Source organism: Anopheles stephensi, chromosome X (assembly GCF_013141755.1).
Source record: "Anopheles stephensi strain Indian chromosome X, UCI_ANSTEP_V1.0, whole genome shotgun sequence".
Lineage (NCBI taxonomy): Eukaryota > Metazoa > Arthropoda > Insecta > Diptera > Culicidae > Anopheles > Anopheles stephensi.
The window spans coordinates 4565284-4583939 of NC_050201.1; the positions used below are offsets into that span (position 1 = coordinate 4565284).

General features: G+C 49.4%; 2 protein-coding genes across 2 annotated transcripts; one reads left to right on the forward strand and one right to left on the reverse strand.

Moving 5' to 3' along the window:
* The first annotated feature begins 6079 nt into the window (after positions 1–6079).
* Positions 6080–12901, forward strand: LOC118505468 (nose resistant to fluoxetine protein 6-like). The gene is made up of 6 exons (XM_036041282.1): positions 6080–6233; positions 6335–7631; positions 10536–11733; positions 11925–12050; positions 12115–12463; positions 12537–12901. Exons 2-6 carry the CDS (start codon positions 7370–7372, stop codon positions 12735–12737), a joined length of 2136 nt encoding a protein of 711 aa, XP_035897175.1. The 5' UTR covers positions 6080–6233; positions 6335–7369; the 3' UTR covers positions 12738–12901.
* Positions 12861–17294, reverse strand: LOC118505462. The gene is made up of 5 exons (XM_036041268.1): positions 15359–17294; positions 15060–15283; positions 14499–14984; positions 14252–14420; positions 12861–14178 (listed from the first exon to the last, which is right to left on the reverse strand). Exons 1-5 carry the CDS (start codon positions 16982–16984, stop codon positions 12946–12948), a joined length of 3738 nt encoding a protein of 1245 aa, XP_035897161.1. The 5' UTR covers positions 16985–17294; the 3' UTR covers positions 12861–12945.
* Between the last annotated feature and the right edge of the window lie 1362 nt (positions 17295–18656).

An 18656-nucleotide genomic window follows, 5' to 3' on the forward strand; every position in this document is an offset into this window, starting at 1 on the left:
CTTCAGAGGGCGGAAAGCACAAAGACGCTCGCAACACAAGAATTCGCCCAACATGGCAAGCAACATGTCGCTCGGACGGAGAGCGCTCGTCCGGTGTTATCCTTCCCATCGGCATCATGCGCCCGGGGGACGCACAAAGCCAACATATCTGCACCTTATTATTTCGGGTGATTACTTTAGACTAGAGCGGCAAATATGTGTGTGTGTGTGTTTGGTGCCCTTCGTCAAATCTTTCGCCGACGCTTTCTTTTGTTGAGGTCGGGTTCGTCCGGTTTTTATTTTAGCACGAGCGTGAACCTTTTGCATCCATTGTTGCTGTCTCTCTCTCCTTCTCTCTCTCTTTTCATTCCTGCCCTGGACCCAGAACCCAGCGCTTGGTCTAGCTAACATTTCGCTAAATAAACTTAGACGCTTATGGCGCCGGAGGCGACTATGGGCTGTGGAGGCTTTCAGGCTTCAAGACATCAGCTTCAAGCATTCGACAATTATTTCTTCCTCACCGGTGGTTTTGCTCGAGAAGAAACTGTAACCGGATTTTTTTTTTGCGTGGTAACCGTTCCGAAGCGAACAAAAATCACGGATCCCCATCCAGTAACCCAGTAACGATGCGTTTTCCAGCGAGCGAGCTTTCCGAACGGTCGTTATCGTACCATTTGCTCGCCCATCGACACCCGCCGGTTGAATGTGACCGAATATTAGCATCGTAATGACGATGATCATTACGCTTGAATGCGCCCTCGCAGTATACCGCAGCCACCAATCCTAAAAGCCTCTGCACGTGCACTGGCACAAGCAAGCGAGCGAGCGAGAGAAAGAAAAACCGAAAAGAAAGCAAGCACACATCCCTTGCCTACATTTGGGCGCCTACATCGAAGGTGGCTTACCGACTGTCTATGAACTTTCTTTTCTCCGTGTGTGTGTGTGTTTTGAAGGAATGTGAGCCGAATGAAAAGAAAGGCAAAAAAAAAAACGGAAAATCACACCCGAAATTCCAGTTTTATTAACTTCAGATGCTTCAGTGCTGTATGAAGTAAGCCGTGGCCCATCCGCCAGCGTTTAAGAGCACTCGATCAAAGCGAGATGTTCCGGGAAGTGGTGCCGTCTTTTACGCAAAGCAGCACGACGTTCTGGTCTGATGTTGCTAGCTGATAAGCGGCGCGCTTGCTCGCTTGCTTGCTGTCTGGTGACGGCCAGACATGGGGGCTGTGCTTCTTTGCTTTTGTTGGGAAAATTATTTGTCATTATTAGTGACTTGCTCAATTAAGAAACATATTTGAATGTGCTTTTTTGTCTGTCCCCACTCCATCGCAATAGGAGCTAAACATGTTACGTGTGTAGGAGGTTGCAAAAATGGTGATGGATTGTTTGCTTGAAGTGGAAGCGCCGCGATGTATGCAATTTATTAACATATTCTTTTTAGTTGGTGATTTGAGTCTTGTTTTTTGGCAGAATTAAAGGCGGAGAATTGCGGGATTTTCTGTGCTGCTGCGAGCTGTGACATTATAAAGTCCTCTCAAAGTCCTTTTTTCCTATATTTCTGAACTCTGTCTAGGTTCTTAATATTTCGGCGAAGTTCACCGGGTAAGCAATTCAGGGTAAACAAATTAGCTTCTACCAGGGCTCTACAATTTCGCAATTCACACTGACTTTTCTAGTGGTGAAATATTCGAATTGGATAGACGAATCCATTCCGATGCCGGCCAGTGAAACGCGGGATTGGAATCGAACCAAACTTCGTGGAACTCGCCTGCGTTTCGGTTCAATCCACAGCTCTGGCGTTCGCTTCCGATGCCCAGGAAAAGCCAATCCGTTTTCCAAGAAATCTAGATCCACTGTTGCATTCCTCCAGCACAGACTGCATCCGATCACAAATTCGTATCGAACAGGTCGCTGACGAGCACCTTCCTGGTGGGACATAATCCTCACAACGTGCCCCCAGTCAGTGCATCCTTCCGGCTTCAGCACGCAGAAGGGAACAGATCAGCTAGCTCTTGGTTCATTTTCCTTCTCCACGCGTCTGGCTAGTATGCACTCGAATAAAAATAGTTCCTAGAAATAGAACCTCACTGGACTCATAGAGGACTAAAACCGGAGTGGCTTGCTCGGGAGTAAATTTGCGGAAGTAAATTACTGCGGCATAAATTTGAAGTATGGTGCTTCGGAGTAATTCCCGGATAAAAATTGCAAAGTGAATTCTGAGTGAGAACTCTGAAGAGACTCTGGACGCAATCCATCCCTCGAAAAGGGGACATCGTAAAAGTTCGCGACGATCAACACTTTCAGCTGTGATTGTAACCTCGTCTAGATTGTGTCTAGATTTTCAAGCCTCAGCTACTTTAACTTTCTGGTAAACAAACGCTGGATATTGTGGGATAAGAAGAAGCAAAACAAAGAAAGAGAAAATATGTAAAGTAATTCATTCAATGAAATACCCGCTGCGTCACGTGGAGCAAGCGTTCGTTTTGTCTTAACAAAAACAAAATTGAAAATCCCATACGGCAGTGTATGCAACGCACCAGCGTGTGTCAGCACTATAACACCCAACACGTGCCCAGCTCATCTTGAACGAAATGATAATGTTGTTTTGCTGTTTTTTGTAACTGTCAGTTTTTTCAACGTCAAAATTATTTATGATATGCCTATAACAAAGCAAAGAAAAAAGAAACAACCTTCCACTGCCAAGCTTTTCTGAGAAAGTGTAGTGAATAGTCGAAGCTTACACCCCTATTACGGTTCTCGAACAGACAACTCTCTCACAAATTTTGTCACATCACGCGCAGTGCAAAATCGGTGTTATGGGTTCATGTTGGAGAAGTCTTACTCGAGCTTTTTAACACGACTGTACCTACGGCGAGAATATAAACGTTATGAGATTTAAATACCGACTAAGGGAAAGGTCATATGCAGGTTAGATGACGTCCAGCATAAGGACAGGAAATTTATGGAAAATATAGAAGATTCTCAAAACTGTTTTTCTTGTGAGAAATTTTCCATCCTTGGGAAGGAGCTACTTACTTATTTAGATATTGAGGTTAAGCAAAAATGTGAAAAATTGTTGCAATAATTTTGTTTAATAATTGTAAATAATAAAAAATAAATAATTATAGTAAAAGTTAGGAAAAGATACCTCTTTGCCTAGTGAGTGCCCGTGAGTGGAGGGCGGGCATCTATTCAGACTTTAGCTGGTTGCTGCACGCTCACTGGAGATAAAGATGCGATGAGCTACTCTGTGACAGCTTTAAAGCGAAATCTCTCTCTCTCTCTCTCTCTCTCTCCCTCTCTCTGGCGTGAGTCTCCTCTTCACTGTTTGCTTGCATGTTGTTCTTTCTTCTCTAACTAAAATTGCTCTAAACTCTAACAAATTCTTTCTCTAACTAAAATTTGCGTTGACTTCGAGAAAAGCGCTGAGTTACCTTTTCCACAACGATGTAAGAACTTGCTCAGGCCCCTAAATTTATTTATCTGAAGACTCCCGGTAACTCTCGAACTGATGCCAATCGAGAGCCGTTTATACCGGTTTGTCTATTTTGTTGAGCTTTTGTCTAACATTCGGATACCATAATAGGTATCGCAACCTTAACCCCAAAGCTCAAGGTAAAACGAAAGCTTTTGAAGCTTTCAAGCGAAAAAGCTCCAAGAGCACTCGTTCTATATTCCTTTTCAGTACGTTATGGCGAAAATTCATAATTGATTTACATAATAGAGTTGAGTGATTAAGAATAAAAAAATAAATTAAAAATATAAATTCAATCACAAGCATCAAAACAAACCCCTTCAGTACCATATTGAGATGGAGCTTTTCTATCGCAAAAGCTCCGTACAAGCACAAGCTTTGGGCTCGCTTTCGCTCAAGGTAAACCTGCACGTAAGCGAGTGTGTGTGTCTGGTTGGTGGTGTACATGCAAGTGGATGCATCGTCTCGGGTGGCCAGCCTCAGTTCCGTTTTTAGCTTTTCAACCCCCTTTTTCTAATTTTTAGCTGTTTTTTTGTGTGTGAGATCGCGATGGCTATTAACCTCGTGCGGTTTGGTGCGGTGCAACTTTTCCAACACTTCCGGACGTGGACATACGAGTGTGACGGTGCGTGAAGTGCCTTGCACCACTGAAGCACCCTTTTCGGACGAGCTTCTGAAGATGAGGTGCTAATAGGCCCGGTAGCGGTCGCGGAAACCGACGTCAAACCAGCTCGTACCAGCTTCCCGGCAGCTAAAAGCACGCTGGCGCGCGTTCTGTGTTCTCCGTCTGCTGTCGCTTCCTAATTGTTGTTGCCGGCGCGCCTTGAATAATAACACAAAAACTGCGACTGCCCGGGGTGGGATGCTAGTGGTGCAATCGATCAAAAGCCAAAGATAATAACAATATTATGTGCATAAACACCGATCGCACACCCGCGTGAAGATTAACGGAAGACACACAGCAACTAAAGGAAGGTGGGGGAGAAAAAAAGCAAACGTGCGCGTGATGACGCTCGTGTTGACAAGCCAGCGGCTTGCACGGTGGCTCAGTCGACGGTCATAATATGCAAATGAAGGGCCGAATATGAACCCCACAACGAACGGGTAATGTGGGCAGCAAGTAGCTGATCCGGGGGCTAAAGTTCGAAGCAATGAAACGAGACAAACAAAACTATCAATTACAATGCTGTGATTAGCCGAGGGGGAAGAAAAACGGACCTTTTGGCTTTTGTTTTGCTGACAGCAATATGAAGGAATGAAACTGTTCTTCATCATTCACTGTCACCTGGATTGAATCGGAATTTGAAGGACGAGAACCTTGTTTTTTAGTGTTTACGAGGTGATGGAAATTTAAATTCATCAAGTCATCTAGAGTCTCGAGATTTACCTACTTTCTGGCGCTTTTCAGACCCTTTTTAAGTTAACTGACTGTGAAAGATTAGTTGTTTGGAATTGATAGAATACAATTTTGGACGTATAATAACAATGGTGACACTGCATATTTTTAGGGAACTTTGCTTCAAACACAAACTATTAGGTCAGTCAAACATCCGATTGATATGGGAGACCCTAGAGGATTGGGTTGAGGATTAATGGGAAAAAGGCGAAGTATATGCTCTGACCGAGATAGAACCGACCAGGAGGTGAAATATCAAGTTGACTGAGACAAATTAGTAGCAAAAGAGAAGTTCTGATGAAAACTCCTAAGATCTAGATTACTTCGCTCCACTCGAACACATCCGGTAATCCATAACAAGCTCAAGAAGTCTTGACTATTCTGCCATAGGGCGCTAATACTAAAGAGGGTTGTCGAAATGCCGGACTCAGGTCTTACTAGGATGATGTTTGCTATCGGTTCAGCTCACCGAGCTCGTTGGGTGGATCTATTGAAATCAAAGCTGTCGCAGATTGGTTGCAGACAAATTCAGTCCAAGGTCTAAGTGTCCTGGATATCTCGACGACAAGTTTAAGCCTGAGCAGACCAAGAACAGGATGACTTTTTTCAGACGACTCTGTAGGCTAGAATACGACTTTTAGATCTAGTCCTCAGATATCGCCAGGCACGTAAAGTCTTCAAGGTATTCGGACTAGGATAAAGTGTTATGCAGACTTGGATATCATCAGGCTTACTCCCGAGTAAGTACCTGTATCTTCCAAATCCTGATATACTCGTAGGACTTCATTCCTAAATCATTGGGCCCTTCTAGCCAAAAACTTGGTACGAAACTTCAACTTAATTATCTCGAGGGAACATCCTCAAGCTTGGTCTGGTGACAAACGATCATTGGAGACAGCTCCTCGATACTGAACAGCTTTACGTGGGAGAACAAGATCGATTCCTTCAATCAATGTCTTGTACTTCCTTCCTCTTATCAAGCGATAATCAAGGTTCAAAAATGATGTGAGAGGAACGAAACTCACAAATCACTTTTACCAAGGCAGCAAACCGTTACCCGTCATATCGACCACAATATGACGCAACGACCTTCGCATCACGCCCAGCATCATCAATAACCGCGGAACTGGCGATTAATTTACCACCTGCTGTAAGCTGACACCGTAAACCACTTTGTTGAGGAAAAACAAAAACCAAACTCCAACCAGTATCCAATCGACCACACGTTTTGTCCGGCCCAGCGCAGCGTATCGGCCACAGTGTGCGAACGCATCGCTCATGGTAACGCGGGTCGCATCACTATTTATTTGCGTATTCCGTGAGCGACGCGTTAGACGATCAATGTCGTGTGGTGTAAGGGCGGTGGGTACGGTACAATCGCTTGTAAAACACATTCCAGTTACTTGTGCCGTGCTTGTCCGGCTCATCAACCAAAGGAGTATTTGGTTTTGGTTGTCGTGTCGTTTTTTTTCTTCTTCTTGCAGGCTTGGGAGGCTGTTGAGCGTTACGGAAGCGTTACGCAGCTAGAAGGTTGATAGTGCAGGAGTATTGCCTGAAGCAGAACCTATCAACGTGAATGTCCAGCGCGAAGTGCTGCAGTTCTGGGGACGGGCTCGAGAGAAGACTTGAACGCGCCGCTAAGCCACCGAGTTTTTGGAGCTCGTTAGCAACGAAGGCGCGTATTGTTGGCGCAATTTTTCGCTCGGCGGATCAATGCTAACCACTGCTAATTGACCGATACAGATCATTCTTCCCGACGGTTTTTGCACGTGTCCAGCTCGAGGTCGGTAGATGTTCTTGTGAAGCGAACCGTTGCTTAACTTTCACTGTTAGCCCCCGGGGAGGGTAAGTTACGGGCTCATAAAACTCGCTGACCTGACTTGCAAACGGTTATCACTTTCACCCGGCGGAGCTGAATAATGCAGTCGAGCATCATCTAGCCTCATCTAACCCCACAAGGTGCTTCAAGCATGAGCGAAGCTTACAACAGCTGAAAACCCGCGTCAAACTCCTTACGCTCCGCGGCGTGTATCACATTTCGAGCAGCTCCACGTGATGTGTGTGATTCGAATGATAGCATCGCGGTTAGCTGCTGATGATCGGGAATGTTAGAATCTTTCCTCTTTTCCTCGCGGAGCAATTCTAGTCACGGAAAAACGATTTAAAAAAGAAGCAGACACACATGTCGATTTGCATTAAAGGAAGGCACGCGGTTGTGGACAGGAAAAATGATGGTGTGCGCGTTTTTTTTGTCGTTGCTTTGTTTGTCTGTTATTATTATTTACTCGTCACAGGTGACAGTAGACGTAGAATAACAAATAGACCTGCTGCCTGTGGCAAGGGTGGGAGCGTACTGTGTGTGGCTTGCGGGATCTCGAAAACGCGTCAGATACGCACACACACACACACATCGGTCACAAGCGTGACCACACACCGCGTACGCTACGGTTCGTTCAGTTCGTAACGAACCGTCGTGCGAGCAGGTCGCACACTTGAGGAAGCACTGAACCGGAACGGGAATGCACGCACGAAGTCTCACAGGGCACGGGCCAGTAGGCCCAGCGGGCTTGCTGGTGGTGGTGGTGGTGATAGTACTGTCGGGGCTGGTCGGCACGGGTGACACCGTTCAACCACAATCAACCAACGCAGGAGTAGGGCTGGAACTCGTCCTGGAGCGGATCGGGACCGTGCTGGAGCAGGTACTGCCGGACGGTGCCTGCCGTCGGGATGTGAACCGTACGTTGGAAGCTGCCCGCCAGCGGGAACAGTGGGCCGTTACAAGTGAGTGAAAGCGTGCATTATCCTTAAGTTGAACGGATTCGACCGAGAGGCTTGGAGAGTTCTTACGTGATTTGTGTCCTGTGGTATTAAGGTAATCTAAGTTAAGTCGAATAATCTGACGGTAGCCTTCTACACAACCAAGTATTGAATCCTCTTCTGGGCTGTTTCCCTGTGCTCAGTACTGACTATCCAGCTACCGGTAGAATCAGCTCATGAGGGTAAGAGTTGTCAGGGACCAACTCCTGCTGATCTAGTTATGGCAGCCAGAATATCAAGCAGTTCAAGTCCTCCTGAAGTATTAACGCCAACTAGTGACGAGTTGTTGAAGAGCTTTAATCGTCCCAAAAAGTCGTAGACAATGCAGTTAAAGTTGTGATCAAAATTTTCGGAATGTTTGGTCTGTTTGTTGGGAAAGCCCGCGGTGAGCAGAAGTTCTCGTTTTCTTGACGACCTTGAAAGGTCATGCCCGATAGCCATTAGGATATCCGGTTCTTGGTACGGGGAATGAGTTCGAGTTTAGAACTTCTGCAGCCTGATTGTGGTAGTGATGCTGCTGCCGCTACCACAATACCGCCGGACCTTCCCCTCCCCAACTTCACCGATTAAGAACTTCAGATGTAGTCCAAATCGCGGCTATCGCGCTCTTGCAAAAACTATCGCTGTTTGACCACTTCTGAACGCCAAACCGGCTTTTTACAACAAAATGTTTCAAGATTTTGCGCACACATGTGTTCATCAGTAGACCAGTTTAGAAAGCGAAAATCTAGAAGAAAAAAAATTCAAAAAAATCGCCTTTTCTAGGGCTAAACCTCTTTAGAAAAAAACCTCTGATACCTTATGTTGCAAGATTCTGCTTTAACGGCTTTTGACCGGAAAGCTAAAATAGCTTCTTTTTAAAAATTGACTGTAAATTTATAACAAATTGGGTGGATGAAGTTCACTCGCGCGTTTCCGGTCCCTCTGTTACAGATGAATGAAGCCGTTGTAGTACGAGCGTTGTGATGCTACAAACTGGAACCACTATTCCGTAGGTCATGGTTTTCGGCGTAGACAAGATCGATTTTCGCTGATCTATTTTTGGTGTTTGTGTTTATTGAATGAAACAAACGTCACTCGTTTGTGGAGTGTAATCGTACCGTACCGGATTTCCTAATTGGGAGGGTTTTTAAAAAAAGCTTTCAAGGCAGCCGCGCTCGCTTGGCTCGAAAGGTCTCGATCTAATTAAGAAACGTTAAGCCCTTTCGGTGACCAAGCCTATCGCTATCGAGCATAACGCGCCGTAGATCGCTTAGAAAGTTCTGTGGTCACCTGCCGATGCAGATCGGTGTGGATGATGATTAGAGCGCCGGCCGTTGGTACGCTTTCGGGGCCATGGTCAGGAATGTATGGGTAGCGGTGCGCGTGGGTAGGCGACGAACCTGTTCTAATGCCTGTGGCACGGTTTTGACGTAATAAGCAAGAATGCTTTGCGTCGATTACGGGTACCAAGAGCGCGCGCGCCAGGCTGGGCAAATTAATAGTGGCGAGTGTAACTATTCACCGCGAAAGGCTACATTTACACACCGAACGTCGATCCGTGCGCCTGATCTGCCAATAACTGATCGAAGATGTACGGTGATCGTGACGCTGATTGGAGTGTCCGACAGTTCTTCGAACGCATACGTTTGTTTGCATCCCATAGCAGCCTGTGACGTCCCCTAAACCGGGGGAGCGTACCTCGGCGGTGGAAGCTGTGGATTTATGTTTTATTTATAAGCACCTCTTCATTATATTTGTCTTTCCCCTGGGTTGCTGGTGCACTTGAAGCTGTCAGAAAATTGGGTAGCATCGCTCGCACAAGCTCCAAATCATGCGAATGTGCCGATTCATCGGTCCTGGTGTGAAACATTTCCCACTCATCATCAAGCAGGCTTCCGAAACATCCCAACCGGCGTGAAGTGTTACAAACACCCTGGCACACACACACACAGCTGATCGAGTCTGGCGTGATTGGTGATTAATAATGATAGGCTATACCGGTCATCGGCAACTGGTTGCACTTGACCTTTGGAGGCCCCGCGTTTTCTTTTCGGTTGACGTACCCAAGTAGCTATTGAAGCGTTGTGTATGTCTTGAATGCCCTAGTAAGGGTATAATGTAGATCTGCTAGAGACTAGAAGGACTCGTGTCGACGAGATAATGTTTTGGATAGGAGACTTCGATTTATATCAGCTTTCGATGAGGGTGATTTCAGATTGGCTTGCGAGCAATTTAGCCTCTTGCGTCAAACTCTACAATATCTCTATACAGAGTCATGATCACTTGATCGCCATCCTCAATACGGGTCTCCTATATTGATGACAGCCAGTAACGACAATAAATGTCATACTTCCTTGGTAAAGATCCTGAGGTTGAGATCTTGAGGTTTACGGAGTACGATCCTGGCTATTCTTGAAGACTTCTGATGCTCACTAAATATTCAATTATGTAGAAGCTTGAGAATGGGACATGGGACAGGCCGAGACCCCTCTAGGTTATAGTGCCAGAGAAGAAGAAAAGATATAGGTACTCTATGGACTCTATGGAGGGCTGCTTAGTGCAGGTCTCAGGTACTTCTTATAGTCTTAATATTAATGTACAAGTTGACCTAGATTAATTGTTGATATAATATCGAGTCAGCAAAGAGATTCCAAATTTTCAACTGGCCTTCTTTGTAAGCTGTAAGAAGCTCTCTCACATGGCTTTTACAGTGTGTTCTCAACTCACAATTTAGTTGGGTTTCTACTAAATGGGGCTAGTCTTCAGAGTCATCTGCAACCTGAAGGTTATATCGTTCGAATGATTAATTTATCATAATAAAACAATTAAGGGTTAGATAGTTTAACGATTTCTTTACATCTTTCCCCCCTCTCTGCTTTGTTGTAGTGCTAGACGCGACGGTAAAATTTCCGGACGCGATCGAGCTCGGTGCACGCGACCATCTCGGCAGCTACGACGAATGTCTCGGTACGCCCGTGAGTGACCGAGCGTCGGTACGGGCGCACTACTGCCTGGCACGCGTCTCAATGGTCGGATTCCGTGTGCGACCCAGAACGGGGCGCATTGACACCACCAACACGAGCTCGGCATCGGTACGGTGGGGTGTTTGTGTGCCGACCGGTTGTACCGAGCGTGACGTGACCCGATTGCTGTCCGGCGTGAGCGGTTACCCGGTGAGCGGTAGCGTATGTCAACCGAGCGCGAACTGGCCGACACTCAGCAGCGTAACCGGGTACGATCGGATGCAGATCGTGAGTGCGTGCGTACTGGTGGCGTTTGTGCTGATGGTGGTGTTTAGCACGGTGTACGGTGTTGGAGGTGGCGCCGAGAGCAAGAGTGAGTGTGCCGGTGAAAAACCACCGACAGGGGAGGCCATACTGCGATCGTTCTCCGCTGTGGATAACCTGCGCAAGCTGGTACAGCTGTCCAAGGATGATCATGGGCTGGGCTGTATCAACGGCATCAAGGCATTATCGATGATGTTCATTGTCGGTGGGCATGCGCTGGTGTTTATGGCCGGTGGTCCACTGCTTAATCCGGGCTTCTTTCACGAACAGAGCCAACTGCTGCAGAATGCCTTTCTGCTCAACTCACCACTGCTGGTGGACACGTTTCTGCTGCTGAGTGGGTTTCTGTTCGCGAGGTTGCTGCTGCTCGAGCTGGACAAGCGGCAGGGTCGGCTAAACTTTGGCCTGCTGTACGTGTTTCGGTACATCCGGCTAACGCCGGCTTACCTGGCTGTAATTGCACTGTACGCGACCTGGTTGCCGCGGCTCGGTGATGGTCCCCTGTGGCAGGAGCGGATTGAGCTGGAGCAGCAGCGCTGTCAGCAGAGCTGGTGGCTGAATGTGCTGTACGTCAACAACTACCTCGGCACGGACAGTGTGTGCATGTTTCAGTCGTGGTATCTGGCTACCGATACGCAGCTGTTCGTGTTGGCCCCGCTGCTGCTCTATCCGATGTGGCGCTATGGACATCGGGCGGCTCTGTTCCTGATCGGAGGTGTTACCGGTATCTCCATCTTGGTCCCGTTCTATGTCACCTATACGAGGCAGCTGGATCCAACGTTCATGATTTTCACTGAGTAAGTAGAATTTTAAGTGAGAGAATGCTTTATAGAATGTGGCTAAAACTATTAAATTGCTAACTGAAGTCATCATAGATCACAAAAGACCTAAGAACTAGAGATTGCATCCCTCCAGGCGTTCTCAACACCTACGAGAGTTAGAAAACTAACGCCCCACTCTGTTATTCTATCGTACTCTCTCAATCCAGTGAGGTTAGCGATCTGCAGGCAAACGACTACTTCGTGAACGTGTACGGCAAAACACATCTGCGAGCGACCGCCTATCTGTTTGGGCTTCTCGTAGGCTATCTGGTACACTGGATGCAGATCAAAAAGTAAGAGCACAATCCACCTGCAGACGACCAGTTTTTCAATGTGCATCTTCTCTGAACTTCCCAGCGTACGTATCGGACGTCGAAAGCTAACCCTGTGCTGGATCGTGTCGACCGTGTGCGGTTGTTCGGCCATGTTTTCACTGACAGCGTTCTACACCCGGCTCGGGACGGATAACTATCTGTACAATGCGCTGTACGCGTCCTTGCATCGGTTCGGCTGGAGCCTTTCGAATGGATGGCTTGTACTGGCGTGTGTCACTGGACATGGGCGAACCTTGAAGCGGTTCCTCTCCTGGCGTGCGTTCGTACCACTCAGCCGACTAACGTACTGTGCGTACCTGACGAATGGGCTGGTGGAGCTGTACCTATCCGCATCACGCCGGACACCACTCTACGCAAGCATCCCGACGATGGTAAGTGAGCGAGGGACAGTGCCTGTCTCCTGCTTGCGAGTGACCTGGGACTGACTTCTCCCCCTTTTTACAGACGGCCGAGTGCATCTCACACATGATACTGACGTTTCTGCTAGCGTTACTACTCTGCCTGATGTTCGAGTCACCGATACATGGGCTGGAAAAGATTCTGCTGAGCCGGTTCCGGCCGACCCACACGGGACCCGGTACCCGAGAGCCGGAAACAAACAGTGTGAGCACGAACAACACACACAGCACATCGGAGGAGGCATAGGACGGGCGCTTGGTAAAGTTGGTTTTTGGGGGGTTGTTTAACGGGTGGTTGGCGCAATTTGTAAATACGTTTAACATTTAAGGGATGCACACAAACACAGTACAGTTAAAACTACAGAGACAGTTGAGGTATAATAAAGGCGTTATTTATAACAAGAAAAACAACGACGATTTACAAGTCGCCAGCTACGAAGAAGTTTGGGAAAGCGCTAGAAGTGCGACCAGTTGGCACCGTTCGTTGCCGGTCGTCGCTTCACCTCCTTCTCCTCGTCGATCTCCTCCTCCTCCTCTTCCTCTTCCTCCTCCTCTTCCTCCTCCTCCTCCTCTTCTTCCTGCTCTTCCTCTTCTTCTTCCGGTGCGGGTTCGGCAGGAGTCGGGTCGGGTGCCGCACTCGCCACCGTATCCTGTTCCAGCTCTACCTTCACCTCTTCGCCCCGTTCGTCAACCCAAAAATCTTCAACCGGCGAGCTGGCCGGCTCGTCCGTGGTACGCTTCCGCAGCCAAATTCCACTATCCTCCTCATCTTGATCATCGAAAGGGCTAACGAAATCCGACTGCTCCGCGGCAGGTTCTTCCTTTTCCGGCTCAGCAACAGGTTCGGACGGCTCGTCCAGTGTCGGTTCCGCATCAGTAGGTTCAGTGACAGTTGCCGGCGCTTCCGGTGCTTCGAGACGATCAAACACACCGGTTTGATCGAGCAGTCGCTTCACGTTTTGGATGGGTAGATCGAACAGCAGCGTAAGGATAAGGGATGCCCCCAGTGCTAGACACACCTCGGTACGGTTCACGTACCCGGTGAAGCTAAACACCTCGCTCCCGCGTATGGACCCGGCGAAGTAGAAAAACACCAGAAACTGTACCAACGTCAGGGAGTAGGTAAGCCGACCGAGAAAGACGAGCGGTCGGGAGCTTAGGATACGGTTCAGCAAGCTCTGCTCCTCCGTCACACAGTAGTAGATGATCCAGCAAAGCCCAAGCGACCAGGAGAGTGGGGCCAGTGCGGCAAACTGTGCCGCATCGCCCGGCTCGTACCGGAAGTCCTTCCGGACAATGTCGAGTGGGAAGCAAACGCACCAGAGCAGTGCGATGGCGGCACCAATCCAGCCAGCGTACCGTACACCACGCTCCTGCCGGGGTCGACCTGTTTCCTGAAGCAGATAGCCCAGACCGAAGCCGGCAAGGTATGGCGTGAGTCGGTGTAGTGTCTCGGCGAACGAGAGATTCAGGGTTCGGTAGAGCTGTGTTAGCCGGACGCCATGGAACACGTACGGGGTAAGCCGGTCCTCGGTGGTCGAGGCGAACCGTATCGCCGTGGAGAGAGCGCTCAGTAGCACGTACGCGGACGTGCCGTAGAATGGGCTGCGTACGAGCACGATCATCAGGAACGGTGCCAGGACGCTCAGCTGCATCTCAATCGCTAGCTGGAAGGTATGGGGAGCACACTGCAAGAGAGAGAGAGAGAGAGAGAGGGCGAGTGTTATTGAAGAAAACCCACAAAGGTCCAGGATTACTGACCGTCTCCTCGATCGGGTACCAGTTGTGCATGAAGAGCAGATTGGTAAGGTAGCCATGTTTGCAGAGGTTCGCATTCTTGGTGACGACATCACCCCACTGTGGACCACTGCCGAGATGCTCCCAGACCCAGGCGTAGAACACCAGCACCGGCACAAGCGGGAACGCTAGCCTGGAGAAGTCAGCAAACACAAACCCGGTTAGGATCTCACAACCTGGTGTTGGACGTTCGGTAGAGATGCACTCTCACCTGAGGTAACGGCCCGCGATACGCTTAAACCAGGGTACCCGCGCCCGTTCCCGGTACTCGCGCACCATATGAAAGGCGGCTAGAAAGCCGCTCACCACCAGAAACACGTCCGCGTACAGCATCAGCAACCGGACGGCAACACTCCACGGTGCGTTGAAGCTGTCGGTGAACTCGTTCCGGTTGGTGAACGGCTGGAAGCCGAGCGGTACGAGCCGTAGCGCAAGAAACAGTGCCCCGCTGGCGAGTGCCTTCAGCCCGTGCAGACAGGGCAGATGGTGCGGTTCGTCTGGGCCGGATCCGACCAGCTGCGGTAGCGTTTGCTTCAGCGAGAACGCCATCAGTGTCTGGTGGAAGATGTTCGTCGTGCGGCGTTCGGGTGGATCGAGCGGCGAGTCCTGGGTGGAGGGTGGTTCAATCTTGATGAAGATTTCGTAATCGTTCAGAGTGGCAACCAGTGTCACTACTGCTACGAACGTGTAGAAAGCACTGTAGAGCGAGAGAGCGAGAGAGAATGAGAAGATGAAGAATTGTGAGGACCTCAGGAGAGGATCTATTGCTTACAACACAGCGACAAGCTGCCAGTTGTCTTTCAAAAGTCGGGACCAGGTGCGCACCTGACGCACATGACAGTTGGCCTCCTCCAGCTCCAGAAATAGTTTAATGCCGGTAGAGTTGTACGGACGCACGAAGTGCTGCACAATGCTGCCCGCATCTTCGAATGAGCAAGCTGCCGGCAGACAGATGCCCCAGTTGATCGTGGTGAATCGTGGCAGGAAGTGATCGGGCTGGAAAGAGAACCATCGCAACAGCACTTCTTAGCACGCTTAGGAACACCGAAGCTCTTGCCGAATCGTACTTACATCGTTGAGCGTACTCTTGACGAAGCCTCCGCCCTGGAGCAGATGTACCGGGAGTCGCAGCTCGGCATCTTCCGCTACCACATCCACATGCGCCAGACAGTACTTGCCCCGGAGTCGCACTAGCTCGTCCTCACGCACCCGAACCCTCGTCGCAATGCCAGTGCAAAGATCGAAATCGCCAAGCTGGTTCGCATTGCCACGCAGCAATCCGGACGCTAGCCGAGCGCTTGCATCGATCATCTGCAGCGCCCAGAGTCGTTTGCCGCGCAGCTGCCGTTCGAATATCTCGCCCTGCCGACGGCACTCTTCACCCTGTACCTGGGAGTAGTCCGGCACGAACGACGGCACACGCAGCAGCAACTGCTCAAAGTCTTCCGGTGAGATGGCGATGCGTTGCTTCACTACCCGGGCCGGTCCACGCACACCGGGGGCAGGCTGTTTGGGACGCTTGGGTCCGGTTTCGATTGGCGATTCGTTCGGCAGGTCCTCGGCACTGAACAGTGACGCGATCGGGCTGTGATTGAGCAGATGGACTAGCTTCGAGTCGGGTGCGCCTTTGGTCGGTGGTTTCCGCTTCCTGCGGTTCGCATCGTCGTCCTCCTCATCATCGGCATACGCACCGATGGGCCGGAAGCGAATCTCCTCGTTCGAGTCACCGGTCTCGGCCGACTGGAGCCAACTGGCGAGCAGGTTAATGATGGGGTTTTCCTTCTCCTTCGGCTCCGGGTCCGGTTGGTAAGCTTCGGTGCGGGACGTTAGCGATTGCAGCCACCGTACGAAGCCACCCGCGTCCTGGTCCTCCCGGTCCTTCGCCCTCTTCGCCTTATCTTCCTTGTCGGTTTTGAGCTTCACGAGAGAATCGAACGCCTGCTTCAGCTCGTCCAACCAGCTAGCGTCCGGCACATCACCCCTAACCTGATCTTCCTGTTCCGGGACTTGCTTTTTGGTGGACTTGGCGCCTTTGGCACTCTTGATCGCTTTCCGCTTTTCGTTCACCTTCGCCGAGTACTTGCGCGCGGGTTTCTCGTCATCATCGTCGTCGTCCTCGTCGTCATCTTCGTCATCGTTACCGGCGTCATCGGTCGCCACCGTTGGTTTAGTGTTACCTTCGTCGTCACTTTTTCGCTGCTTCGAGCTAAGCAAACCGAACAGGTTAAAAATAGACCTTGGCTCGGCTTCATCGTCGTCGTCGTCGCCATCCTCCTTCTCGTCATCATCGTCGCCGTCGTCGACGACGTCACCGGTCGCTTTACGCTTGGTGTCGGCCGGTTGGTGCCGTTTGTCGCGGCTTTTCACCAGGCGCCGGGCACGCAGCAGACGCTCCTGGGTGGCTCGACGTATTGCGGCCTGCTCATCGGTTTCCGTGTCCTCGTCGTCGTCGTCGTCGTCATCCTCATCTTCATCCTCCTCATCGTCGTCATCACGCACCGACCAAGGCTTCTGTGTCACAGCACTCCACACACCATCTCCTTTCGAGCGAGACGTTAGCTTTCGCTTCAACACCGTCAGACCCTCCTCCTGACCATGCTCCCGCAATCGGAATCCCTCCGCTTCACCGGCAAACAGGGCCACCACAACCAGACACAGAAGTCCGAACGTGATCCACCGGAGTAATGGAACCGCCATGTTGAATTTCGGATGCTACTCGGTTCACTAGCTGACACTGTAGAAACACTGCACGCCGTCACACGCGTCCAACACCATGTCCCCCGTACACCAAACACCACCGATCCGGTCCGGTTGATCGTCGCTTTGCTGATCGTTGCAGCTCGTTTTGATTTGTTGCGTTATCTGCTCTGCTTCCACTCGGTTTCGGTTAAGGACAGCTGTCTCTGTGTGTGTGTGTGTGCTGGCCGCGTGCGTGTCCAGATGGGTTAGATGCTTACGGCCAACTGAGGGTCGGATCCTTGGTCAGCGTGCGTGATGGTCCTACGACAGTGTGAGAACATCTCACGCTAAAACCATTTCTCGGGAGCAATATTTGTCATGTGGAGATCGATGTTTGCTAGGGAAGAATGAGAAGTTCTTGGCGTTTAAAGGTGTTCAAGAGATATTAATCTTCTAATCAAACTGAAAACCCCTGTCAGTAGGCTAACGAAAGAAAATAAAATTGAAATTTCGTTAATTTTAACAATAACAAAACTTTATTTTGCTGTCTCGTTGAGGCTCCAAGAAGTTGCATTGCATACCTTTGGGCGTTCAAAGCTACAAAGCTCACTCCTACTATAGTTTTGCTTAGGAAAAGAAATTAGTTTAAGGTAGAAAAAAGACCCCCTTTAAGCCAAACTTTCTCACAAACCTAACCCGCTTAAAACACAAAATGTGAGAGCTGAGCTCGTTGGACAGGAAAATTGGTGCGTGGTTCGAGAGATTTTACCGAAGCATAATTTCAGTGTCGGAATGCAAGATGAATGCCAGGGCGATAGAGAGAATGATGGCGAGAGAGACCAGTAACGTTGAACAATAACAACCAAAAAGGTTGTGACTTTTATGTTCGATTTTCTTTCCATTTTTTGTTTGCTTTTTCCCTACCCTTTTCACGAAAGCCAAACCAAGCGTGGCCTGCTAGAAAAGTGGAAAAGTTTTACCATTTGCATTATTCAAATTTCTCTCAAATCACTTTTTGCTTTCCCACATTGCGGTCAATGTGTTTTTTTTTTGTTTCCCCACACACATGATCATTCGTGTGTGTTTGTGTATTATTTATTATTAAAACTCTCCTTCGCTCTCGCATTCCCGTAACCGTGCGGCGGAGTGTGATCGTGTTTGAGAAAGATGAAAATTTTCCCGCGTAAAAATAGATGCAGAGCGGCCGCTGCAAAAGAAAAGAAAAAGAAGCATTGTCGCCCGGCCGCGGACGGAGGGGTTGGAAAAACATCGTCCGAGTTAGCGATGGAGTAGGTCAAGTCTTATTTGCGCATTCGGCCGTTCCCGCAAACCGCCAAACCGAACCGAACCGTATTGAATGTCAGCCGCTTTTCCGACCCCCGAAAATTCGCCCACCACGAGCGAAGAACGGTGGGAGTGAAAGCGGCGGCAGCCTACCAAGAAAACCTGAGTGAACACTGTAAGAAAGAGAGTGTTTGAAGCAGCGAAAACGAGAGAGAGAGAGAGCGAGACGGGCGATCGCACCATTAGAGGGGCCATTTATTTTCAGTTTCATGGACTCGGGACGAGCGAACTCGGGAGCGCGAAACATGAAGACGACATAACTCACCATTACCATCCACCATCCCCCCCTCCCTGCGAGCACCCATCCCGCCGCCACGTCATACAAATAACGTCAATAAAATAATAA

Bases quoted from the DNA above. Each gene is read 5' to 3' on its own strand.
- LOC118505468 (XM_036041282.1), top strand. From the start codon at position 7,370: ATGCACGCACGAAGTCTCACAGGGCACGGGCCAGTAGGCCCAGCGGGC. The intron at 7,632-10,535 runs GTGAGTGAAAGC...GCTTTGTTGTAG, and splicing joins GGAACAGTGGGCCGTTACAA to TGCTAGACGCGACGGTAAAA. The intron at 12,464-12,536 runs GTAAGTGAGCGA...CCCTTTTTACAG, and splicing joins ACGCAAGCATCCCGACGATG to ACGGCCGAGTGCATCTCACA.
- LOC118505462 (XM_036041268.1), bottom strand. From the start codon at position 16,984: ATGGCGGTTCCATTACTCCGGTGGATCACGTTCGGACTTCTGTGTCTG. The intron at 14,985-15,059 runs GTAAGCAATAGA...CTCGCTCTACAG, and splicing joins TGGCAGCTTGTCGCTGTGTT to TGCTTTCTACACGTTCGTAG. The intron at 14,179-14,251 runs GTCAGTAATCCT...TCTCTCTTGCAG, and splicing joins GGTACCCGATCGAGGAGACG to TGTGCTCCCCATACCTTCCA.